The sequence below is a fragment of the Camponotus vicinus genome, unplaced genomic scaffold (genome assembly GCF_025532165.1).
Source record: "Camponotus vicinus isolate PSW18456_S1 unplaced genomic scaffold, iyCamVici1.0 SCAF_1, whole genome shotgun sequence".
In the NCBI taxonomy this organism is placed as follows: domain Eukaryota; kingdom Metazoa; phylum Arthropoda; class Insecta; order Hymenoptera; family Formicidae; genus Camponotus; species Camponotus vicinus.
Genome location: NW_028141945.1, coordinates 4,280,669 through 4,307,547, shown reverse-complemented (window position 1 = coordinate 4,307,547; position 26,879 = coordinate 4,280,669). Strand labels below are relative to the sequence as shown.

The 26,879-nt window shown below is 39.1% G+C and overlaps 1 protein-coding gene across 12 annotated transcripts in view; it reads left to right on the top strand.

The window, feature by feature from the left end:
* Nucleotides 1-26,879, top strand: part of LOC145968447 (uncharacterized) — a 117,550-nt gene that overhangs the window by 82,160 nt on the left and 8,511 nt on the right. For 11 of the 12 annotated variants that reach the window (XM_083093932.1, XM_083093924.1, XM_083093915.1 and 8 more), the window contains 2 exons: nucleotides 22,258-22,407; nucleotides 26,403-26,672. In XM_083093932.1, coding sequence (XP_082950058.1) covers nucleotides 22,258-22,407; nucleotides 26,403-26,672 — 420 coding nt within the window. Of the gene's footprint in view, nucleotides 1-16,862; nucleotides 17,040-22,257; nucleotides 22,408-26,402; nucleotides 26,673-26,879 lie in introns of those variants that run through there. The other variant, XM_083093991.1, reaches the window with a different exon arrangement.

Sequence of the window (26,879 nt, the reverse complement as noted above, 5' to 3'; positions counted from 1 at the left end):
TATTCCCAGCCAAAAAACCTGGATGATCTGTAGCAGACGACGAATGCAATCCCGTCCGGTTTCCACGGACCCGGGCTCTTGCTCTTTTTTTCACGTACACGTGTCTCTCGTTCGCTCTTCTCTCGCTTCCCTACCTTTTCGCCCTTTCCGCTCGCTCCGCGCCCTTTTCCTCCCTCTCGGTCTCTTTCGCGTTTTTCTGCGTACCCCCTGGTTCTTTTCCCATAGCGCGTCGAGTAGAATTTCCTCGATTCGTCTTATTGTACGTCGCGGCGGAAGAAAGAGAAGGAGCGAAATATGTCTGCGGCGAGAAGAACAAGGAGGGACAGGAGGAGGGGAAGGAAGGGGGAGGAGGAAAACGAGAGAGGAGACGGACGGACAAACGGACGAGTCTCGCCGGCGTAGGAACATAAAACTTAACAAACGATCAATTTTCTGTTCTTTGTTTCTTACCGGGGTGGAACTACGGCATTTCGCCACACTCTTTTCTCTCCGGTCTTCCTCTCCCCCTTCCTTCCCCCTGCCGCTCCCGTCGGACGGCCTCCCCTTTCCTCCTCTTTATTACTCCCTTCCTCTGCCGCTCCCGCGCGCGCTTCCACCCTCTTTCTTCCCTTCGGTCGGTTCCCTCTTTCTCGTTCCCCTTTCCGCCGTCTCCTCTGTTTCGTTTCCTCGCGTCTCCCTCTTTTTCTCTCTCTCGGGCGGCCTGTGCGTCGAAACGAGCCGCGCAGAGGAGAGGCACTCTATCAAAGTAGAGTACGTTCGGCTTGGTTTATTTTTTACTTTGGGAGGGGTCCAAATTGTAAAATCAATACTTCCTCCTAAATTTAGAATGCCGCCGCCGCCGGCACAACGCGCGCGAGCTTTTTCGTTTCTTTCCCCCGCGCCCGCATCGCGGCGACTCGCTTAACTCGTGTCTCGTCCCCTTTTCCCGCCGCCGGCGAAAGCCGGCCGGCCGGCTCTTGCCGCGCTTCCGGCGATACCACCGGTAGGGTCGCGGTAAAGGAAGTCGTCGCGACCGAACAGAGTATCGATATTTAGCACCAGCGATGTGTAATTGGACGTACAAGAGTTTTTCTTTTGTCGGACACTCTTCTTTTCCATGGGCATCTAGTCTATATATTTTAGATTCTAGCGCCTGTACATCCGTAGCCGGGTAATGCGAGTAAAATATCTTGCGCATCTCCGCCTGAAATTGGTGGAAAGAAGTAAGAAAAAAAAGAGAGAGAACGAGAATCGCGCCTTTATACTTCGTACCTTTGAATATGCGAAAACTGCGAAAATATGCAGATTACAGACAGAGTTACTTTGAAAGTTACAAATTGCATTATTCTCGACATGACGAATATCTGGGTGAGAAGAGAGTATATTTAATACTCTTTTTTTATTTCTCATCTCTCTTTATAAAATAAAATATATGCGAAAGGAAAAAAAAAACGAATCAACTCCACGTGTAGCGAGTACTCGAGATAAGTTATCGAGGCTGAAATATCGCGTAGCCACCTTGCGAGATACCAGACGACGACAGCGAAACGAAAACGAAAGGGATTCGAGGCGACAGAAGTTCGCGTCGAAGGGAAAGGGAAACGGACGCGAGGGGGAAAGAGCTTTGTGGACAGCTGTTTCCTCGTCTAGCACCACCTGCACCCAGTTTGCCTGCGCGCGCGGGACACACACCACGAAGAGGAGGAGATAGCGCGCTCTCGGAGGCAAAGCTCGACCCTCGATGACGCGACTTTTTCGAGGTCTTTGCTCTCTATCTCTTAGTGACGTTATGAACTAGTTAGGCCGATAACCTCGTTTAACTTTGGACAGCGATTACTTCACTCTTTCGAAGTAAACAGCCCTACTTCATGCACTGTGTTGTTGGAGAAAGAGAATTCTGTCAAAAACAGTTTTACTAAAAATTCCCGAAAACCTGTGTATTACATCGACAATTAACTAATTGGTTCTTTCTGCTTTTCTCTTTCGATTTCGATCGAGAAAATATGATCATTGAGAAAAAGGAAGAGAAAATTCAGCAGTTCACAAAATTTCTCTATCAGCTGATAATACTGTTATATCATTGCTTATTATTAATCTCGTTTAATTCTTTCTTTATTAACTTTATACTTTAAGTTAATGCTAATCTTGTTTAATTGTCTCTTGCTACTCATTCAACTCGAGCTATCAACAGCTCATTCAACAAGCAAAAGATTTATTACATTCATTGCCAATGTATCGACCGGTTTTTACTTGTTGACACAAGTACACGATGACGGAATAGACTTATATAGTTACAGCTCGTTCGAGAAAAAAGATTCGCGTTGTAAAGGATCGATCTGCGGTGAGACGATAACCATAGCCACCGATCGTATAGACAGTAGCCTTATTTCGAGCGACGTGAGAAAAAAAAGATTTGCCATGGAACTTTTGTAATATCGAACTTTGCATCCGGAAGTTTCGAAAGGAGAAGATTCGTCCATCGCGACTCCTTTCGATACGTAGCGTAGAACCCGCGGCAAAAACTCCCATGTATCTCTCGAAATAGGAGAAATATACTTTATATGGCGATGGTTATCGCGCTGCGCAGCCTGTATTCCCATCGGACCGAGCTCTCGGAAAATTTCTATCCCGCGCGATTGCCCGGCAAGAGCGAAAAAGAAAGAGAGAGCGAATGGAACTTTTGAGATGCCTCTTAAACGACGCTCCGAATGTGAAAAGGAGGAAACGCGAGCGCGCACGCGTGGCTGGAACAAGAAAATCTTATATTCGTTCGCGATGACTCTCTCGCGTGTCTTCTCTCGATTCATTCGCGCTGATATGGCGGACTGCAAGTATCTATCTTGCACTGATGCGCGCGAAGCACGATACGAACGAGATACATCCAGCGAGAATAATTAATTTTGCTTTTCTCGACCCAGGGATTTAGAATCTCCCCTCACTGCGGAGGAATAAATGAATCCCTTGGCATTGAGCCGTTTGCGATTGAGAAACTCGTTTCGCGTTCATTTATCAGATATTTGACTGACAGTGCAATATTTTGTAAAGATAATTTACAGCAGCATATTTTTATCCTTTACTATGATAAAGAGAATTCCATTGTATCGCAAAAATCTGCATAAAAGTTATTGGATTCGCGTTAGTTCTTCTAAACTGTACAGTTCTGAGATAATCGTTCGGTCAAAGCAACGCATACATTTTATCATACTATTATCAATTGTATTATGTTGCGAAATAAGTTGCAGTGTCATCGAAAAAGAGTATCACCCGATCACGCTTCGAATCTCGAGAGCGTAAAAATACTAGTTATCATTTGGACTATGCAACATATCTCTTTTTCCGATGACTGTGTGTCTTGTTAATCGCTGTGTCCCTCACCCACAACGTTTTCCGGGATTCTTCTTTTTTTAGCGCGAACGATTAAAACTCGAAGTGATTAAATTACACAATGTCTGAGAGAGAAAGAAACAAGTGGATTTTAACGTATTTTCCTCTAAACGTGTGTCATAGTTTAACGAATCAGCACTTGTAATGGATAATTATCGGTCTCACAATCGGTAATAAATATTTCAAAATTACGTCTTTAAATTCTTTGCTTAAATGGCTATTTTTCATTTGTATTTTTATAATATTCAAGCTCGAGTTTGGTTTCTTTTAAAAATAATCGTTCAACTAAACATGTTTTTCCAGTTTTCTTTCTATTAGAAGTAACTTATAAATGGAATATATTATTTCTGCGTATAATGAGGATTTTCTTTTTATAAGAATACAGAGAAGAGAGAGAGAGAGAAGTGGAATCAAAGATTTTATCATCACTTAAATAAACTTGAAATAAACGATTATTCCTCAAACGTTCAAAACGTTAAAAAAATTGAAGGACTTTATAATCATTCTTCGCATAAATATGCATTCGTTTAGTTTTCAAATAATGCGAATGCATGATGTGTAATTTCCGCAACGTAAACTTTTATTTGCCCGCCGCTAACCGCGTGTTTATTACAATTTAATTGCCCTCCTTTTGATACTCAATTGAAGCGCGAAATAAACGTCCGCGGGGAAAGAACTAATTTATTATGATAGCATTGTGGAAACACATTTTTCAACCCCGATCATACCATCGTGACAGACATGGAAATTAATTGCGGTTTATAAATATTACATCGCGATGTCAAAGAACACGTTCGAAAAATCCTAAACTGAATTAATTATCATTCGCGAAAAACCAACAACTTACTTTATATTTTACAAAAACACGCGGAGGTACACACATTCGCGTACATACACGTGAAGTTACATTAAATCTAAATTAACACTATTTCACGCTCGCAAAAAAACAAAAACGCATTTATCCATCGCTATCACAGAGAATTATATACTTTAGATACCACAAAATTATGCATTTTCGATAATATATACCAAAATATAAATGTATTTTCTGTTACATCTCTCTCGTCGCATGTGATTTAAACACATTTTTCTACTTAAATCATAAAATTAATATAAATCATAAAATTAATATAATATTAATATAAAAAAAATCTTGTAAGCAACGCAATAATATGCAATATGGAAAAAATATCTTTCAAATATGATATATCTCAAGCAAATAAACGTATTAAAAATTTTCAAAGTAAACTCGTCACAAAGCAGAAGCTTCCTTTTTTCTCATTCGCTGCTTAATCGATTGACGTCACGAATCAGATACATGTAATACTTAAAACGATAATCACGCCACCGACGTAGGGCGGAGTTCGAGTTCGATGACAAACGATATTTCAGACATCTGGAGAAGGACGGAAGAGGGAGAGGGAAGTTTAGACCAGTTTTTAACCGGGATGAGTGTTAATGTTAGTCGGATATACTATCGATCAAGCCACGCGGCGTGAAAAGAGAGCGAGAAAAAACGACAGTGGGATTCCACGCGTTCTCGACCGTAACGATATCCACGTCTCTCGTTCTCAAGATGCACAACGGGTATTACCCTGGTGCGTTGCGGGTAATTATGTACCTCCAGAGTACAGAGGGGCTGCCAGGTGCTAAGGTCGTTAAACCCGGACATCCTGTGTTCTAAAAACGCGACAGGCTTCTCTCTCTAATTGTACAAGTAATAATACGATTTGACGTTCTTTCTCGCAATGTACTCTCGAATCTCAGGATTCTTGCTTGAGAATCGACCTACGAAATATCGAGTATCTCGTACTATCAAAAGTTCGTACAAAATTCTTCCTAAGAGGAGTTAAAACGACTGTTAAATGCACTTTTCATTTCTTATAACGGTATCAAGTTGAAAGTCTAGCCAGGTAAAATTCATTCAAAGTTGTTCCAAAAAATAACATTTATCGCGATTATACGTACATTTTATCTAGGAATTTGTATTCTTCCGGGGATTTTACAAATACCTTCATTTTTAGATATTACGAGGAATATTTAGAATATTTAAAAAAAAAAAAACGATTATCCCTCCGAGAAAAGGGCGGCACCTGCAGCGTTACCTGTTCAAATTTTTGCCCAAAACCGAACGAGCAGCGCCGAGAAGCTCTTGCACGTGCGCTAATAGGATTTTACGAGCGACGCGTGGCGGAGGAGAAATCGTTTCGCGAAATTAACACTCGTCGGAGCGAGTGAACTCGTAAAAAAGTATAATCGATATTTTCGTACGGGCGTGAGTGCTTTTTCCCGACTACCCCTCCCGTCCTACCCATTTCCCACACGCACCCACACATATTCCCGTCTCACTCGTTCGCTGACTCTGTTCGGTTATCTTCCAATTCGATTCTGCAAACTTATGTTGTGACTAAAAGAAGTTAACGGAGATGAGGCAGAGGAGACAATTGAAAGCAAATTTCAATGTAAGATATGTTTTTATGTATTTGTCAGAAATTATAGTTAGTTATCCTTAAATTTCAATAATTATCTAAGAGTCTATGGTTTCACATAATTATATAACTTTTATATTCTAATTAAAGTCATGAAGTAAGTTTATCAACAATGAAAATTAAGCTCAAGCAATCATAAAAAGAAACCAACTAAAAAAAAATACTTTAAAATGTTATAACAATAACTTAAATTTAATTTCACAATATAAGACGTAAAGCCTTTCTATTAATAATAATGGTCATAAAGTGATAGGCTTCACAGCTGAAAATTAAAAAAGAATTAATTATCTGTAAGAGAGGTAGTTATTAGTTGACTCGAGAATAATACGATTGTATATGAACACAATGCTATTTGGCAAGCACCCCCTCTCCCTGTCGGAGGGGTCTGCACAAGGCAAACAATGGATATCAGTCGTATAGAGACTGTTCCTTCTGTGATTGCTCAGAGTCGAACTGGGACTCAACACCTTGCGGCAGAATACAAGAGTCGAACTAGGACTCAACACCTTGCGGCAGAATACAAGAGTCGAACTGGGACTCAACACCTTGCGGCAGAATACAAGAGTCGAACTGGGACTCAACACCTTGCGGCAGAATTGAAAGGCTAAATTAGCCTTAGAGAGAGATTTCTCTCACTCTTCCACCTTTCGGCACGTTTCCTCAGATTGCCCGAGAAAACCCAAAGTATAACTCACAAACTCGTCCCCAATTGGACTCGTATAGGGTTTCAAAATTCGGAAATTCACAAGTCTCGCGAGACACGTGTCGTCACGACTCAAAGACAAAATTCAACATGGCATCCGTCCGACGCAGCCACGATCCTCCTCCTCTAAGTGAGCGGCCCCGCCGGGACTTGTCGCCCCGAGCGCTCTCTACATAGATTTAGCGTCGGTAATACAGTTCGTTTTCTCAACATTTCCGCCCGCCTTCGACAGGGTATCTGTCGAATGTGCTTCGTTAGGATCTATAGGCAGCACACACAACTTAGTTATGGGCCTTTTCATCGTGGAAACAGCTGTCTTCACAGTGACCACCCGTGTTAGCCCGTCTGGCCCTGGATGAAGATGGATTACTCTAGCTAAGGGCCACTTCCCAGGCGGATAACGTTCATCTGTTATCAACACCATGGATCCCTCCTTGATGTCATTGGAAGGATGATGCCACTTTGATATTGACTGATACCGTTGAAGACATTCCGAAGACCACTTTGTCCAAAAGTGATCCACTTTCTGTCTCAGCATCTGCCAGCGTGAGAGTCTGGAAGTCTTCTCGTCTAATAGACTGGGCTCTGGTATTGTAGTGGGGGGTTCTCCAATAAGAAAATGCCCGGGGGTTAAGGCGGTAAGGTCAGATGCGTCTTCTGACAGCGGACATAGCGGTCTGGAATTTAATACTGCCTCTATTTGAATTGTGATGGTCGTCAATTCTTCATACGTCAAAATGGCGTCCTTTAACACCCGTTTCAAATGGTATTTTGTTGATTTCACTGCTGCTTCCCACTTTCCTCCGAAGTGGGGGGCAGAAGGAGGATTAAAAATCCATTTAGTATTATCCTTGGTTAGTATGGAGGCAATATCGTGTAACTCCTTTGAAGATGACTCAAAGAGACGTCTCAGCTCCACATCCGCTCCTACAAAATTTGTGCCACAGTCACTTTGAAGTGTGGCGCATATTCCTCTCCGTCCTGTAAACCGCTTGTAGGCGGCAATAAAGGCTTGGGTCGTGTAATCAGTGACCACTTCAATGTGGATGGCTGACGTAGCGAGGCATACAAATATTGCTAAGTAAGCTTTATAAGTACGTGCCGCCCGCCCTTTCCAGGTTTTCACCATCAAGGGACCGGCATAGTCAAGACCGGTGTTGTAGAAGGGTCGAGCAGGAGATACTCGAGCCGTAGGGAGCTGGCCCATCAACTGTTGAGCTCGCACGCCTCGGTAGCGCGCGCATCGCCCACATTTCAGGATGTGAGATCTTACAGGAGCTCTTCCACCAATGATCCAAAATGATCTTCGAATGAAGCTCAGGGTCACCTGAGTACCCCCGTGAAGCATTCTTTTGTGAGCATCATCTATTATTAACGTGCTGAGTGCTGATCTTCTAGGTAGTATGAATGGATGCTTCGTTTCCGTGTCAATTTGAGCATTGTGAAGCCGTCCTCCCACGCGAAGCAGGCCATCTTGATCCAGGAAGGGAGTAAGACGTGCTAACGGGTGAGATTTTGGCAGCTGCTCTTTCTTAGAGATAATTCCTATCTCATTCGAAAACCATGCCTGTTGTGTAATCCGTATCCATAACTTCCGACTATTCTCTATCTCTTCAGGCGTCAGTGGATGTGTTAGTGGTGACGAGTTCGGCTTCTTCCGTAAACAAGAGATGAACCGGCAACAGATTGTTGTAATTCGAAGTAATCTCGTGATAGAAGAGTACTTGTCCATTAACTCCCAATAAGGAGCTTGTCGAGTGACTGCAACCACGTTACTTTGTCGTTCTTCCATATCAACGTCATGTGTAGGTTCAACTCTAAGTGAAGGCCAAAATGGTTTGGGTCTTGGCAGCCAGGTGGGCCCATTCCACCATAATCCATGTTGTTGCAAGTCAGCTGGTCTCAACCCTCGAGACGCACAATCCGCTGGATTCTCCTTGCCGGGTGTGAATTGCCACGTTGCATTTGGCAAATTGTCATGTATTGCGGAAACTCGGTTGTGGACATAGTCTTTCCAGCGGGCTGGATGTGTGGTGATCCAGGTCAGTGTCACGGAAGAATCGGTCCAACAATATACTGGTGCATTTGTAAGATCGAGTGCTTGAATGGTTTTCGTCATTAAGCGCGCTAGGAGTAAAGCAGCGGTCAGCTCAAGACGGGGAATAGTGACGCGTTTTATCGGTGCAATTTTAGTCTTGGAACACACGAGCCGCGTAAGATGTTCCCCATTATCTTGAGGTACTCTCACGTAAATCACTGCGGCAATTGCTAACTGTGAGGCGTCTGAAAACCCATGGAACTGAACGGAAGTAGAAGCGCCATTGCTGCCGAGCCATCTCGGAATCGACAACTGCTCGAGCTGTAGTAGCTGCTGACGAAAGGTCGTCCATCGTTGCTGTAACTGCAATGGGAGAGATTCGTCCCAACCTACTTTTGCCAGCCAGAGCTCTTGTAGAATTATCTTGGCCCTTACCAGGATCGGCGCGATTAATCCCAGCGGGTCGTATAATCTTGCTATTTCAGATGCTATTTTTCTTTTTGTGAAAATAACGTTATTGGTCGCTAAAATGGTTGAGAAATGGAAGGTGTCTGTGTCTGGCTTCCAGACAAGACCTAATATCTTACAGAGTGCAGGTTCGATTTCAACAGGAGATGGTGACTTGTCGGTGTTCTCAGGTAACACTTCGGAACAGTTGCTGCTCCATTTTTGCAGCGGAAATCTGCCCGCTTCACAGAGCAGTGTAAGTTGTTTTATAATTTCCTTCACCTCTTCGATTGAATCCGCTCCTCCGAAGATGTCGTCGACATAACGGCCTTTCGTCAAGGGAGTGATTGCTCTTGGAAAGCGATGTCCTTCATCCTGCACTAACTGCTGAACTGTTCTTAACGCAAGATATGGGGCGCAATTTAGTCCATATGTTACGGTTGTGAGTCGGTAGGCAACGAGTCGGTCGTCTTGTTCGCGCCACAAGATCCTCTGTAAATCCCAATCGTCTTCATGTACCGCAATCTGGCGAAACATCTTGACTATGTCTGTTGAGAATAAGATTCTGTGTGTTCGAATCCACAGGAGAATTTCTGTTATGTCCGCTTGTAGTTTTTTGCCTGCGTGTAAAATGTCGTTGAGGGAGAGTCCGCTGCTAGTGCGGCTGGAACCATTGAACACTACCCTCAGCTTGGTTGTAGGGCTGTTCTCTCTAAGCACTCCTAAATGAGGCAGGTAGTATACGGGTGAGGCTTGATTTATGGAAGCATCAGCTCGCACCATGTGACCCTGGTCCTTATATTCCTCAACGAAATCACGATATAGCTGATGAAATCTCAAATTGGATGAAAATTTGTGTGTTAACCTGTTCAGGCAATTGAGTGCTCGTTGTTTTGAGTCTCCTAGAAGCGTCGGTTCTCTTTTCAAAGGGAGACGTACGATGTATCTTCCCGTTGTGTCTCGTGAATGTGTGGTTCGGAAGTGTCGTTCACAAACCTCTTCATCCTCGCTTAGTTTTGAGGCAACAGATGAAGGGAGTTCTTCTTGTCTCCAAAATCTGGCGATCAGCTCTTGTAACTCATGGTCGAGTGTACAATGATGAGCTTGAGCCGGTAGTGTCATTTCGTTTGTAAAGATCGTTCCGGTGAGAACCCATCCAAATATGGTTTGTTGCGCGACAGGGGTTGACGGCTCGCCCTGGATCAAACCGGGGCGGATAACTGTACCGTAATAGTCCGACCCGAGTATGATATGGATAGGCCCGGAGCAAGCGTAATCAGGATCAGCTAGTGATAGACCGGTTAAGTGTGGCCAGTGTTGTGAGGTAGCACTGTAGGGTGGTAACTTCGCAGTGAGCCTTGGCAGTATATATGCCTCGATGGTACACGATATTGTTGGATCATGGATTGAATAGAGCTGTATTGTTACAATTCCTTTGGTATGACCTGCGTGTGTGCCACCAATTCCGAGAAGCGGGATTGAAGCTGCGGATCGTCTTAGCTGCGCACGTTGTATCAATTCTTCTGAGATAAAGGATAGCTCTGATCCTTGGTCGATTAACAGTCGTACGGGATAGAGTTCTTGGTTCTTCTTTCTCAACAATGCTCTGCAGGTTGCAAGTAGCGTTAGTTTTCGATTTGAGGAAGCTCTCCCGGACTGATGTATGCACACTCTCGAATGTCATTGTGTAGTAGGTTGATCTCCTGAATGTAGGGCGACGGTCTTCATTTGTTTTTCTGCTGATTGTATTGACGTCGTGTTGCTGGCATCGTGTATCGATGTGTGATGCTTTTTTCCGCACTTTACGCAACGTCTCGTGGAGTTGCATTTACTAGCCACGTGTGGTCCGAGGCAGTTAAAGCATCGTTTTTGTTTTGATATGTAGTCCCTTCGTTGTTGGAACGTCATAGATTGATATTTCTCACATTTCGCAAGGTAGTGAGGAGAACCGCATAATATGCACGCAAAGGCACCTTGTGTAGTCGTTGAAGAAGTGGCGACGTGCGCCGCAACTTTTGTTCGGGGTTTGCCATGAAACCCAGCGGCACTATCCTTGTGTGAATTAGAAGTGGGAGTGAGCAGGTTGAGGTTTTCCAATGCTCTAGTTCTTCCAACCAGGAACTCCTCGAACTGTGCGTAAGTAGGATAGGATGTAGATGTTCCCAGTTTCACTTCCCACGCTTCTCGAGTTTCAGGATCTAGTAACCTTACGAGTAGGTGTAGTAGCAACGGGTCCCAGTGATGCACAGCGCAACCAAGTGCTCTTAAAGCGCCTATGGCTTCCGAAATTGTTGTTAAAAGCGTTCTCAAACCTTGCGGGGATTTTGTCTTAAGCGGCTTCAAGCTGGTGATCCTGTCAATCTGTGCCGTTATCAGAAATCGCTTGTTTTCATATCTGGAAACTAATAAGGTCCATGCAACTGCAAAATTGTCTCCTGAGACTGGTAAATTGCAAACCAAGCGGGCCGCTTCTCCGGTTACGCACGTTTTCAGGTAGTGCATTTTCTCCACGTTTGACAATTCAGTGTTGTCGCGTATGAGCGACGTAAATAGATCGTGGAACGACTTCCAAGATTGATAATCCCCTGAGAAGGATGGTAGTTTTATCCGCGGCAAGGCACTACGAGGCATTATTGTAACAGAAGCTCCATGGTCAGAAATTGAAGATCTTGTCTGTAGATCTAATGTTTCGAATTCGTCTCGTTGTGAGAGCAATTTTGCGCGTGAATATACGTAGAACGCCTGACAGCGTTCATAAACTCGTTTTCTAATATACTGCTGGTCGCTCAAGGCATCACTTTCTGATAGGCACATATTCTCATGTTCTTCCTGGAATCTTGTCCAATTCTGTTCTAGCATTTCTAAACGCGTAATAACTAATTGACGCGTGACTCGTGGAACTTCCGTGTTGTCGAACTCCGCAGCTTCCTGTATCAGATTAAACCGGCTCAGTTGGAGAGCAATCCTTCCATCTAAGTTGGACATCTTGTTATTATCCGGCTCGAAGGACCACTAAATGTTCGGTTATCTTCCAATTCGATTCTGCAAACTTATGTTGTGACTAAAAGAAGTTAACGGAGATGAGGCAGAGGAGACAATTGAAAGCAAATTTCAATGTAAGATATGTTTTTATGTATTTGTCAGAAATTATAGTTAGTTATCCTTAAATTTCAATAATTATCTAAGAGTCTATGGTTTCACATAATTATATAACTTTTATATTCTAATTAAAGTCATGAAGTAAGTTTATCAACAATGAAAATTAAGCTCAAGCAATCATAAAAAGAAACCAACTAAAAAAAAATACTTTAAAATGTTATAACAATAACTTAAATTTAATTTCACAATATAAGACGTAAAGCCTTTCTATTAATAATGGTCATAAAGTGATAGGCTTCACAGCTGAAAATTAAAAAAGAATTAATTATCTGTAAGAGAGGTAGTTATTAGTTGACTCGAGAATAATACGATTGTATATGAACACAATGCTATTTGGCAAGCACCCCCTCTCCCTGTCGGAGGGGTCTGCACAAGGCAAACAATGGATATCAGTCGTATAGAGACTGTTCCTTCTGTGATTGCTCAGAGTCGAACTGGGACTCAACACCTTGCGGCAGAATACAAGAGTCGAACTAGGACTCAACACCTTGCGGCAGAATACAAGAGTCGAACTGGGACTCAACACCTTGCGGCAGAATACAAGAGTCGAACTGGGACTCAACACCTTGCGGCAGAATTGAAAGGCTAAATTAGCCTTAGAGAGAGATTTCTCTCACTCTTCCACCTTTCGGCACGTTTCCTCAGATTGCCCGAGAAAACCCAAAGTATAACTCACAAACTCGTCCCCAATTGGACTCGTATAGGGTTTCAAAATTCGGAAATTCACAAGTCTCGCGAGACACGTGTCGTCACGACTCAAAGACAAAATTCAACATGGCATCCGTCCGACGCAGCCACGATCCTCCTCCTCTAAGTGAGCGGCCCCGCCGGGACTTGTCGCCCCGAGCGCTCTCTACATAGATTTAGCGTCGGTAATACAGTTCGTTTTCTCAACAGACTCACTCCCTCATCCATTCATTCCCCGCTCTTTATCTCCCTCTGCCCCGCATATACTATCTTGCTCTGCTCGCTGATGAAGTACACCCTCCGCTCCTCCCATCCTCTCGCTCTTTGAGGACTGCCATTACTGAGTCACACTATTTCCCGCGTGCCTACGTATAATCGCGAGCATTCACTCACACGTGCGTAAAGAAGATTAATCTCGTATATTTGTATCTCTCACATGTGTACGCTAATATTTATCAGGGCTTAATATTTTTCATTAGATTTCACCGTGCACATCCCACTTGCCACGTTGTCCTCCTCGTTGCTTCGCGTCGACGTTCATTTACATTACGCAATGCGCGTGCGACGCTTTGTTCCGGCCACCGATGCGAAAATCGGGATGAACCATTAGTATGCGCGAAAAAGGTGAACCGCGAGATATGCGAGAATCATAAACCAAAAGTGTAGAGGGCAATATAAATATTAAAAAGAAGATCAAAATATTCCGAATCAATTGGGAGAGATGCTGCATACACGCGAATGCTGTAGAAACAGAACTCATTTTCAAGATTTCTGAAGTGAGATTGAAAATATCTCTCTTCCTGTGGATGCAGATTTAATTAAATTGGCTGGATTTGTACTTAAAAATTTTAAGAAATGCTAGATATGTGTGTGTATGCTATTTCTGCTACACATTTTCACCCGGAAATGCAGTAGAGATGTAGCAAAATTGCATTTGTAAGTTAATACCGTGCAAAATTAGAGAAACCGTGAGAGTTTCTATTTTTCTTATACAATAAAAAGTACAATTAAAGAAATTATATATATATATATATATATATATATATATATATATATGCAAATCTAAAAGAAGATAGCATAACGTTACAAGTTAGGTTATTTAAAAAAAAATTATAATATATAAAAAGAGAAAAGAGAAGTTATATAAAAACTTCTTGCAATTATATAATTTTCATGTTACGCGCACATGACTCCGCAGAATTTTTTGCAATTTTAAAATATTTAAAAATAATTAGAAATAATGAACTATTTTGAAATCTCGTCTATACAAAAAAATCGACTTTGTAATTTTATTAAAAAATTCATCGTTAAAATTAAAATTCGTAATATTATTTTAGATTGTTTTATGTGCGTATATATATTGTATGTATGTGTACGTGTACACACACACACATTTCTATGTTCGTTACCACATTTTTTTGAAAATCTATTTAGATATTTCATAAAAACAGGTAAAAGTCGAAAAGTAAAATTTGGGAAAAAAACATTGCTTCGTGTACAGATAGGGAGTTCGTAAACTTCCACTTGGACCCATTGTTATTTTTTGTACATGCACTTCGGGGTTTGTTCGCTCTAAAACGCACACGCGGTCCCAGACTCGGCGGCGCGTTTTCTTGCTCGTTAAACTCATCGGGCATGACGCCTGGCAAAACAACAAGATCTGCGTGCTGCATTATTAGAAAATTCCCGCGTGACTTACGTGCGGCAGATAAGAAACTTTCTTACGCCATCTCAAACGGATATGCAAAAAGAGACATCAAACGGATATGCACAAAGAGATTTCTTTCCGAAATTAAAGAAACAATTGAAGATTATTATTAAACGCTACAATTATTTTATTTTGTCAATTTCTGACAGAAGTTATTTTTGCTCTTTGTGTGTGTAACTTATTTATTTTATTTTCATTTATAAAACTTTTATCTTTGTGGAGTTTTATTTTAATATTTTTGTGTGTATACGTTTTTGGCAAAAATAATCAGCTGTCGCAATCTTAATGATAATCTCTCAATTACATAAGTAAAAAACAAATCGATAATCACAAAGAAAAATAAGAAATTGAAAATTGTAAAATCTAAGCGAGAACTGTAATACGAATAATAAATTGTTGCAGATGTTTATCAGGGTATAGGAAATATGTAAAAGATATTGAAATATGTAATACACATGCGTGTTCTGCGTTCTATTCATGCATGTACGCAAAGAATATCGCATTATTTCTTTTCTTTCGCAATTCCGGTTTCTCTTGTCTGTCTCTGTCCTTGTCTCTCTTCTTCTTTTTCTTTATTATCCAGTTGCTTCTCGAAAAATGACAATGGTTTAGAAATTTAAAAATATTCGTCTCTGCTTTTCATCGTGACTGTGGTCTTCATGGTCATGGCCTTCGAGGGCTTGCTTTCTTAGAGATTTTTAAATCGTTTCGCAAGCACGTCGACAGCTGCTGTACGATGCACGCCGGCGCAAATTCAACTTGAAGAACGAGGAAATGAGCTACAGCAGCGATTGTGTTTCCCGAAACCGCGTACACCGGCATCCAACCCTCGGCGCACGAAAACTCGTTTCGTGTTTTGAGACTCCCGGAATAAAAATACGTCGCGATATAAATGTTGTTATGTAATTCCAGGAAATCGAAGTTTGAAATTCCGTCTAACAGCCTTCCGCAAATGTGAACGCAATTTCGCGGCTTGCCGAAATTTCTTAAAACGAGTTACATCGCGTATCGATCCATAATTTCATGCATGCAAAGATATAGTCGTCTGCCAGCAATCGTATGTCGCTTCCATCTTCTCTTTTTTTTTTTCTCTTTCGCTTCTCGAATTTGTATGGAAAGATGGATTTCGAAATTAGAATTATAAACACATATAGATATAACCTTTGAATTTTTATATGATCGAAATAGCTTTTTCAACTTTTATTTTATTTTTTTTTTGGAGATATAAAAACAATTTTTGTAGCAATAATCCTTTTTGTAACAGCTAGTAATTTTTTTCATCATCCATTACATCTATTAGCGATAAATATACGAGATTCGTCGCAATATTAAGGCCCGATTGTACCAACGTTATTTTAGCTTTAAGCGAGACTTAAATACATACATGTCTATCTTTATCTTTCTTTCTAAATAAATAAATAATCTTTCTAAATAAATAAATAATAAATAATCTTCTAAATAAATAAAAACAGACATATATTTAAGTTTCGCTTAAAGTTGAAATAACGTTGGTGCAACCGGGTCTTAATTCTTTGTCTGGATGAACATGAAACATGTAAAAAAATTCTACCTGCCAGTTCATTAATTCCAGTTTCGTCTTTCGTCGCATATATTAGTATGACGTAATACGATGATTCCTGCGAGGAAGATACTGACCAGCCTTTAAACTGAAAAAATCGTGTCTATAAATATATTATTTCTAGAATTATATAACTGTTTTTTTATATAATACATCGAAAACACGAAAGCGAGCTCTTCTTTATGAGTTTGAATTTTTTCCTGTTATCGCGTAGTAACTCATCTTTATTGAATGACAGTCTCGTGCGAATATTCGAATATTTTTAATCGCTTTCGAATTTTCTGAATCTTTGTTGTTGCTGGATGAATTGCATTTCCAGACTGTATAATATGATGCAACCTTTATAAATCGAGGTAATTAAGAATCAAAAGATATGTATATATTATTAAATTATAAAGAAGAGACCATGCATAGTATATGATCTGTCTACACATATATATATTTGTGCTTAAGAATGATCTAATCACGTACATACATATGATTTTTGACGTTTTAAATTGATTTTTCTTGTTGAAAATTTGATGGTACACATCTTTCTTAGCAGTTTTTTGATTTATTAGTCTTAAGATTGCTTTAAGTAATTGCTTTTAAGTGTCAAAGTAAAATCAACTTAATATATCTGCGCGTTTCTAAAAAACTTAATTTTTCAGAATTCGTCCGCAATCCAAAATCTACCGCTATTTCGATATTTTCACGAAAGAAGAATTGATCGCAACTTGCTCGAGCAGCTTCACATTTATAGACAGTAGAACACTGTACAGATTGTGACACTTTTTCATCACGGCAAGACAATCGCTCGCAAAACGAATTTTTACAAAGCTCTTCGAAGTGAGCTGCGGGAAGGATCGGCGCCTTAAAAAAGGCAGGTTCGTTAAGTTTCTTGTTTCGATTCTACCCTCGCGTCAGACACAAAAAGGGGTATCTCTTTTTTCTTTCGTCTTGCCTCTTCTCTCTTCGTTCTTTCTCTCCGTCTCTCTCTCTCTCTTTCCTCTTCTCTTTCTTCTTTCCACCCGCACTGTCGTTCGTTGGCCAGAAACGGGAAACGCCTAAACTATCGATCGAATTACGTAACTGCAAGCGAGGGGCCAGTAATCTCGTTTTTATAACGAACTTCGCCGCGCGAGTGAAATGTCTCCGGTATCGTTATATACGTTATGAGTTATGACTCCTCCGAACGATCGAAAGCGCGGCTCTTAGCAGGGAGCGTCGATATTAATTTCAATGCTGATTGTGAGTATCGACAAGTATCGGTAATTACAGCAAGATATTGCAAAATTTGACTTGTGAGAGGTGCAATACTTATAAAATAATACGATAAAATAATACGAATAATAAAATAATGCGTGTAAAACTTGTGTTATCTTGTCTTTGCTATTTTTTACTATTATTTAGATAATATTTTTTCAATATAGGCGATAAAAAATTGACATATCAATCTGTTTTGATTGCGGCTGCACGGCTTCCTATTAAATATTGCTGTAGAAAATATTCTCCTCGACGTCGTGCGGCATAGATATATTTCATACCTCACAATGAACGGCTCTATTCTCGGTTTTATAGCAGGATCAGATATTTATACTATAACTTTTTTTACTTCCCAGGATCGAGATATTTCTCTCCGTGGCATCGATATTTATTTGATGCCGATTTTGATATCAATGCTTCTATTCTTTGCTCGGTATACGGAATTTTCCCCCGCGATAACGCGTCGCGTTTCTCTTATCTTGCGAGCGCTTTCTGGGACTTTCTGAGCTTTTTGAACTCTCGCGCACTTGCTGATTCATGCCAAGATCGGCATAATTTGCGAAAGACGGAAATTCCGAAAAAACCGCTGCGATAAACGCTATAACGCAATATATACATTAATTTTACTCCACATACGAGTGAAAGAGACGATTTTCTGTTGCGCGCAAAAGTGGAGTATTATTCGACTTCTGGAGATATTATACGTCAATGACACAATTATATACTATTTTTTATATCAAGATTTTTGCCGCGATATGATAAGATTGTCGTTTTTATATCGAGTAATTGTCTAATTGTAAAAATAGCGCAGAGATCAAAATTTTTAAATCAACGCGTGATTTTTCACAAATACCGATTCGCACATCGACATTCGCGTCGCGGGCAATACTCATCATTACGCCTCCGTTTCCCCCATCCTCCGCTCTCCTTCTCTTGCCGATATGGTTTCGTATCGATTCATATAAATAACTGAAATAATGTCCGGTCGAATAAATATTTATTGCGCGCCATTACAAATGTAAATTTCCGTCGGTATTCCGCGTTTCGCTGCCGTTTTCGCCGTAAAGCGTCTTGGGATCGATCGCGCGCTTGTCATGCTTTCGCGTTCGCCGTAAAAAAAAGTAGCGACGGCGGGGGAGAGCGGTCAGGGGGCGAGGCAGACGAGGGAGATCGACAAATTTGACGAAGCACCCCTTTTCCGCGCAGACAGGAGGGGGTCGTTCTCTCTCTCCGCCGGTTTCTTCCATTTATATATTCCTTTTTTTTATTTTTTTTACTTTGGACGAAAGACGAAGCGCCGTTATGCACGATAAAAAGTTTAATGTCAGAAGACGTCGCGGACGATGGAAGGGGTGGCGGGTGAGAGGGAGGGAGGGCGGGGGAAGCCGGTGATGGAGAGAGGGAGGGGAGGGGGTGAAAGTGCCCGAGGATCGTAATGACTCGATATGAAACCCGGGCAGTGCAATTTCTTTCTTCTTCTGCCCTTTCCTCCCGCCCCCGCTCGTCTCGACGTCTTCCTCTTTTTTTCATCGCAGTATTTCCCCATAAAAGCGCCCCGGCATAATAAAAAGCGTTATATAGCTGGCACTGAAAAGTAACGCGTCTATGCGTCTCTCTCTTTCTCTCCCCCTCCCCCTCTCCCCCCATCTATGCCGTCTCTCCTACCCCTTCTTTACCGTTCCGTCCGTTCGCGAGACGATCTTTACGGCCTTATTTGCGGAGACGTAAAAATCGCGAAAATCAATACGGAACTTCTAACATTAAATATTCAGGCTATTGACTGGGCGGGGCCGAGTCAGACACTCATCGTTCGCAGCCCCTTCGCTCACGACAAAAGAAATGAAAAATTAATCGAAAAATTAAGGCTCGACTGATTAACGAAGAGGACATCCGACGGATACGCGTGGAGAAAATAAGAGGGATAGAAATGAAACGCGAACGGGGAGAAATACGAGTCGAAACAAAGAGGAATCGCTGTCCATGTAGAAAGAAGGCTAGCCGTGTCCGCTTTAATGTGTCTATTTTTATCTCGCGATCATTATTTCGAGTTGAAAAAGCGTTGCCGAGCTTTAGAAATGGACGAGGAAAGAAATTTTCTTTATGGCAAAATAAAATTTACGCGCGAGAGAGGAGAATGTTCGTTACCGCAATCATAATTACATACGTGTGTTCTTCAAATTGGCGTAATTGAGAATTTCGTCTCGACTTAAAAAGTCTTGTCTTGTATTTTTCCTCTCTAACGACGACGATGCGCTATTATTAGCGAACGTTGAAAGAAATTCGCGCAACTGTCCGGAAATTCCCACGACATTCGCGCGCGCTGGGTCTCGTATCCATTTATCTACTACCATTCCGCGACAATATGCGCGATGACATCGGCCAATTAACATACAAAAGAGGCGCTATTAATTGAAAGTTGTCATGTGACGACGGCAACACACGGTTAAATAAAACAACGACCACTCGAAATATTTGTAAGACAAGAAGCTGATTGAGGAGGGAATAGTAACTCTCGACGAAATTTTTCTCAAAGACTCAAATATCTAGGATGACGTTGCATCTCGCGAAAAATTTAACATTCTGCTAAGAAACCAGAGATTTGAAGCTCGAAGAAGATAGACGATCGGCGAATTAATTAATATGTCGCGATAGATTGGCTTCGCGATGAATCTTGAAATCGAGATATTAAAAATCGATCGATCAAAAGGAGATACATTACTTTGTGTAAATTTTCATCGCAAAAAGAAATCGCCTCGGAAAGAAGTTATAAACGATGCCGAGTCGCGAACGAGAATTCTTATGGACGAGTATGAGGAACCTCATTGACTTTCATGCTAGATATTTACGTCGAAAGGAGCCGGTGGAGCTCGGGAATGGTACTGCAAAAATTCTCGGAGAATATGCGGACAGGAATTCATATTTTATCGGGTGATGGGCGCGCGTTTTCGATCCATATATTAACGTTAGTCGCGCGCTCATTACGCGCGTCAATGCGATTTCCCCGAATGGATAATTTCATTTCGCCGGTAATTAATAATGATCGACGCGCTGTCGTCGCGCTCGTTCTTACTTGCCGAAGCGAATAAATCGGATCGTGTTTCGTAACACGAGACTAAGTAACGTTTACCGCGGATTGTAAAAAAAAGAAAACAAAAAAAAAACAGATAACATTACATATTTCTCTATGCTGATTGTGAATTCGATAAATTGATAGTGTATCCAATTCAGTATCGGGTATCCACTGTCAACTGATACGAATTAATCAAAGAACATTGAAATTGCAGCTATACAATGATTTTTTTTTGTAAATTATATTACAATATTTATATATCGTAGTATAAGAAATTACCTCTGTCGATGAAATTTGATCTCATGCTGCGGTGTATTATGACAACTCCAAGTCCTATGAAACGTCGTTTCATATTGTGCAACCTGCAATTAATTCACGCTTATCAGGATTAAATTTTGAAAGTGTAATTGTGTGATAGAGGCGAGATTGATTCTAGACTACGCCTAAATAAATGACGTAATAATTAATGTTTGCAAATTGAAAAACATATGAGTGCACTTTTCACTAATTGTATATATAATTAAAAGAATAATAAATAGTTATAGAAGAATAAAATGATAATAGACAAGTCTAATATAATTCGAGAAGAATAAAGTAATACAGAACAGAAAAATATATATTATATGTGTGTGTGAAAGTGTACGAGAAAAATATACATGATGCAGCAATTTTTGTTTGTAAAGTGTTTATATTAAACGCAAATTTCACTGCACTATAATTAAATTGTGTCTAATCGACGTGTTCAATATACAGGGTGACCCATTTTAACTTAGGCAGCCAAATAACTCGAAAAATAAGCAAGATAGAGAAAAATGTTTTAGACAAAAGTTGTATGGTTTCGAGGGGGCCATAAGATGGTATCATTGGTTTGACCTTGAAGAGTCATTTGAAGGTCACGTGAAGGTCACTTCAATTTTTTTAAATGGAACATCCTATATATTTTTGTACATTCTTGTAGCTCATCTCGAGAGCTTTCCAAAACACTATAATTAAGTACATTTTCGTTAAGTACTTTTTGAGTTATGAGGCTTGAAATAATTTCTTAATTTTACATAAACCGTAAAATATCTTGTAAAACATTCATTTTTCGATTACCTTACCTTAATAGTTTTATGTACAAAATAATGAGAGGAATCAATTGGTGTAAAGAAAACACATAGTTGTTTCGAAGAAAAAATATGTAATTTGCAATTAACAATTCCATATTTTTTCTTAAAAACAACTATGTGTTTTCTTTACACCAATTGATTCCTCTCATTATTTTGTACATAAAAGTATTAAGGTAAGATAATCGAAAAATGAATATTTTACAAGATATTTTACGGTTTATGTAAAATTAAGAAATTATTTCAAGCATCATAACTCAAAAAGTACTTAACGGAAAGGTACTTAATTATAGTGTTTTGGAAAGCTCTCGAAATAAGCTACAAGAATGTACAAAAATATATAGGGTATTCCATTTAAAAAAATTGAAGTGACCTTCACGTGACCTTCAAATGACTCTTCAAGGTCAAACCAATAATACCATCTTATGGCCCCCTCGAAACCATACAACTTTTGTCTAAAACATTTTTCTCTATCTTGCTTATTTTTCGAGTTATTTGGCTGCCTAAGTTAAAATGGGTCACCCTGTATAACGTGTGTCATGTAGCGCATTTTCGTAACATGTGCAAAATTCAAGTTGACGTAACGACGATGGTTTACTGCTTTCGCTGAGATAAAATCGTCGCATAAATGATTAACAATTGCGCCAACTTGCATGTTCGCAGGTTGTCCTGTCAGCGTGTAGCACATATTTCGACACAATTTTATCACAATACGAGGAGAAGGATCCCATTGTCATCATGCGAGATGTCAAATTTTCCGACATCAAAGTACTCGTCGAGTTCATGTATAAGGGAGAGATCAACATCGATCACGTAAGTATCACAATTATCTATAAATGATTTTTTTAATATCGTAACTTGTCGATTTTTTAATTTCGAAACCTGCTCGAGAAGTTTACGGGGAAGTTTAAAAAATAATTGTAAGCGCTATTTTTCAGGTTATCATATTTAATGAATATGCACGAAGGGAAGGTAAAATTTGTGATGAAGCGAAAGCAATCTTCGCGGAAGGAATTAGAGAGATAGAAATTATGAGATTTTTAATAGAATAAAGGAGGCTAAAAAACTCGAAACGCAACATTTATATCTAAAACGCTACTTAAAACGCTAATTAAATATTATCGACACAATGTGGAAATTTCTCGTTTATAGATATATCTTAAATATATTTTCACTCGGTGCTCATTAACGTTGCTGTTTGCGGCGGGCATTTTATTACGTCGCCGTGAAATAAAGTTAAGCAGTAAAAACCCGGGACAATAATTCTTTGCCTTCTTCAGCACTTTTCCAATAACAACAATTTCGCGTAGATAAGAGTCACCGTGCTGTGTGACAGCTATAGTTAACGAGAGAACTTTACGGTGCCTATTATCTTGCGAAAAGCTAACATTTCTCACTCATACTGACGACGACCGTAAGTTCGAATGCGCCACGACATGTTATGACAAGACCATCGTGTATATACAAAAGTACGTGTCGAGAATATCGACCTGTCGAAATAAATTCTTACAGTCTGGAAAATCAACAAAAAATAAAGAAGTAATGATATTCGAGCCAAGAAATCAATAAAGATATACGATTGTGCCTGATACTTTGATGAATTTAAAATTGATTTTTTTCCCATGTGAAAATATATTTCGAAAAGAGATATTTAACACAAAATCAAATTTTTTAATTTAAAATGGATGGAAATTTGAATAAATGTTAATTCTTATATGTCGCATATAAATCATTTTGATCTTTTATAGATATTTTAATAAAATATCTCAAAACTCTTAATTGATAAAAAAAAATACTTAAAATTTATTTTTCTTCAACTTTTAGTGTACATGTCATTTTTTACAGATGTCAAGGAATAAGTATATATAAATTTTTATAGATTTTTTTTATTAAGAGACAGATAAAACTGCGACAAGACATTATGACTCATATGTGACCAAAAACAGCAAGACAAATAACAAGGATTAAAAATTGAAAAATTGCCCGCGTGTTAAAAATATTATTTTTATTGAGGAAAAATCAATTTCGAATCATTAACGAAGATTTATCGTATGAAAATATGAGCAGTGATAATACATTACTTCTACATATTTATATATATTTATAGCATGACAAAAGTTCCTAATTACATAAATTGTTTAATAAATTTCGCTAATTGTTTTATCGTAATCCTTGAAAGACTTTTTAGCCGTGGATTAGAGAGAGCTTGCACTTGGCAAATTTAATAATAAAGCTACGGATACATCGGATAATCCTTGAAAATTCGCTTATATTTATAAGTTATTGCACTTACATCTGGTTCTACGAACCAAGCATTCCAGCATCTTGTGCGATATTATTATATTTTCCTATGCTTTCAATTTTCAGATTGCCCAAAGTAAATATTCAATGAAAATTGCTTTTCTAAGATTTCCCCGAGATATATCTTCAATATTTCTCTTATCTTTTTGACATAATAGTTTAATCTATTTGACAATTCTTTACTATGTTTTCAATATTGAAATTTTCGTAAATCGTATATTTATAATACATATGTTTCTTTGGGATTTTTTCCAAGAATTTATTTAATTTTCGAAATATTTTATAAACTATCAAATTTATTTCTAACATTTCTTCATGCATTTCTTGTTATTGTTATAATTTCTTTGATATATCTTGATTTTGATCAATTTGTTGTATTTTTATATCTTTTGATGTTCAATTTTCAGATATTTTGTTTACAGTAATAAATTACTTACTATTTTTTATCTTTATTTTTGAAATAGTTTAAAGTTTAATTATTTAATTATTTAAGAAATTTTTAGAAATACCTCATTATTAGTCTTTTAATTTTCAAAATCTCCTATCTATTATACATATTCAATATTCGATAGTTTTGATACTTGAAAGCTTTCTTGCATTTCTCTTCCTCTCTTTCTTTCGAAGCTAATGATTTTTTGAATCTTTAGATATAAATCTGTGTTTCCGAGAAGAAAGAATTCTTCCTTGATTTCTAATCGTGATGATGCAGTCGCAGCCGCGCGAGCTTTCTCCGGCACGTTTTGTGTCGCACAAGCCTAATCGCGAAAAATCGCCGAGTGAAAATGCACGGAGCCCGATCCCGGATTGAAGATTGGCGGCGCGACGATTTAAGCTCTCCATTTGATCGGAATAAAGCGCTGTAGAGGAGAGGCCAAAGAGATTTTACACGGTCTTAGATCGAACTTTTGCGTCACGCGAAGCACGCCGTCCTTTTTTTCCCGTGGTCCCTTTTCTTACGCTCGTTCTTCGTTTCCGCGCAAACGAGAAATGAGAGAGAAAGAGAAGGAGAGAGAAAGCGGCGATATTTCTGAAATACATTATTTCACGACGGCGATAGCGGCGATGCTGACCCACATAGGCATTTTTCCAATTCCGACCGTGGCCGATAGAAAGCCGCGCCGCGCGTTTGTAGAAAGTTCCCATATTACTTAGCATTCGGTCGCGAGCGTGTGCCATTGCTGTTGCTTTTGTCGATGAGAATTAGCAAGTAATAATTAGGATTTCCCGTTGCTGCAAACCCCGATATGTGCTCACAATTTTTTTTTTTCCATTTGATTTGTCGTGCGAATTTTTCTACTTCTGCAGACGAGAGCGTACGACGTGTACGGATATCTTTATTTCCGGAGAAAAAGGAGAGAGATCCGGAAAAAAATCTATGAGAAAAAATAATACTCTGGTGAAAATAAATAAGCGGTTTATGCCAGCGACGTAAAAATGGATCTGCCTTTCATTTTTATTTTTCCCCTCTTTACGTGTTTCAAATTTATAAAAAAAAAGGAGGAAAAAAACGTTGTCTAAATATATATTTGTCTTTGTAATTACAGAGTAATTAAACATTTCTAATAACGACCCAGCTCATTTTTTGCGTAAAGTATTTTATACGATAAAATATTTCTATAGAAAACTAAATTTATATTAAATTAAATTTATATTAAATTAACATTAAATTTGTATTAAATTAAATTCTTCTCTTAAATTTTACATGTAAATGTAGAGTACACGCGTACGTATACATGTAGTCACGGCGGATGAGTACGATTACGAAGAAAATCGGTGTCCAAATGAAAAACGCGCTAATTTACTTATTTCCGCTCATTTCAACCTTACCGTTCTTCCCTTGTAAAGAAGCGTTTATTCTTATTCCCCATTGCTTCTTATTAATATTATTAATATTAACGACATCCGTATAATTATCATCTTAATATTTTATCATTACGTTTGCCATTATTCACGCTTTACTATATATGTAATTAAAACACTCTAGTACTTGAAATGTTAACATTCAGGCATTTAATCAATAACGTATCGTTAATGATAACGTATATCTTTATGTATGCAACGTTATAAATATTTTATTATGCGAATTTATAAATAAGTAGTTAATTTTTCCTATTTTCTTCGATACAACTTAAAACAGAATTAATGAATTTTGCAACACTGTATAATTCGCATCTATTTATGTATCTGCTTTATGCTTTTTTTCCGAAACATCAATTTTTATCTTTAATTTCGCTTATTTCTTTCTTATCCATGTCCATGTTGTAAAAATTTAAAAAATAATAATTATAATGTTAATTATTATGCTCTAATTTTATACGGTAACAATTATAATGTATTTTTCATACTATGCAAAATATTACAATAGCGATAATAATTATAATAATAATTATACATGAGAATAATTTTACTTAAGTAATTATGTTAATTATGTTAATTACAAAAATTAGAGATATTAGAGACGAGTGATAACATTCGACCTTTATTTATTTATTTATTTTTTTTTACAGACGAGGCTGTCATCGTTACTGAAAACCGCAGAGGATTTACACATCAAGGGGCTCGCCGAGGTGAGCTGGCGCAGTGATTCCACGCAAAACGACTTGAACAACACCGGTCACAGTCCTGGCGCCGCAACCCCCGGCGTCGAGACGGTCCTACGGGAGGGTGAAGAAGAGCCGCCACCTCCGAAACAGAGACGCAGAGGTCGTCCGCCTCTGGACGACCCACCCTCGGCACACGACGTCTTCACGCCTAAGATCACTTGCATCACCGGAAATGTACGCAATTCGAATCTCTAAAACACTATCGCGGGCTGCACGCCCGATGCCTGTGTAAGAATCGGTGCAGTTATGCCATAATAATTATATTGTAGCATTTAGTGAAATTCTAATTTATATATTAATTAAATGTAATTAAAAAATTATTATATAATGTATATATGTATGTATGTATGTGTGTGTGTTGTTATAATTATAATTTATTAC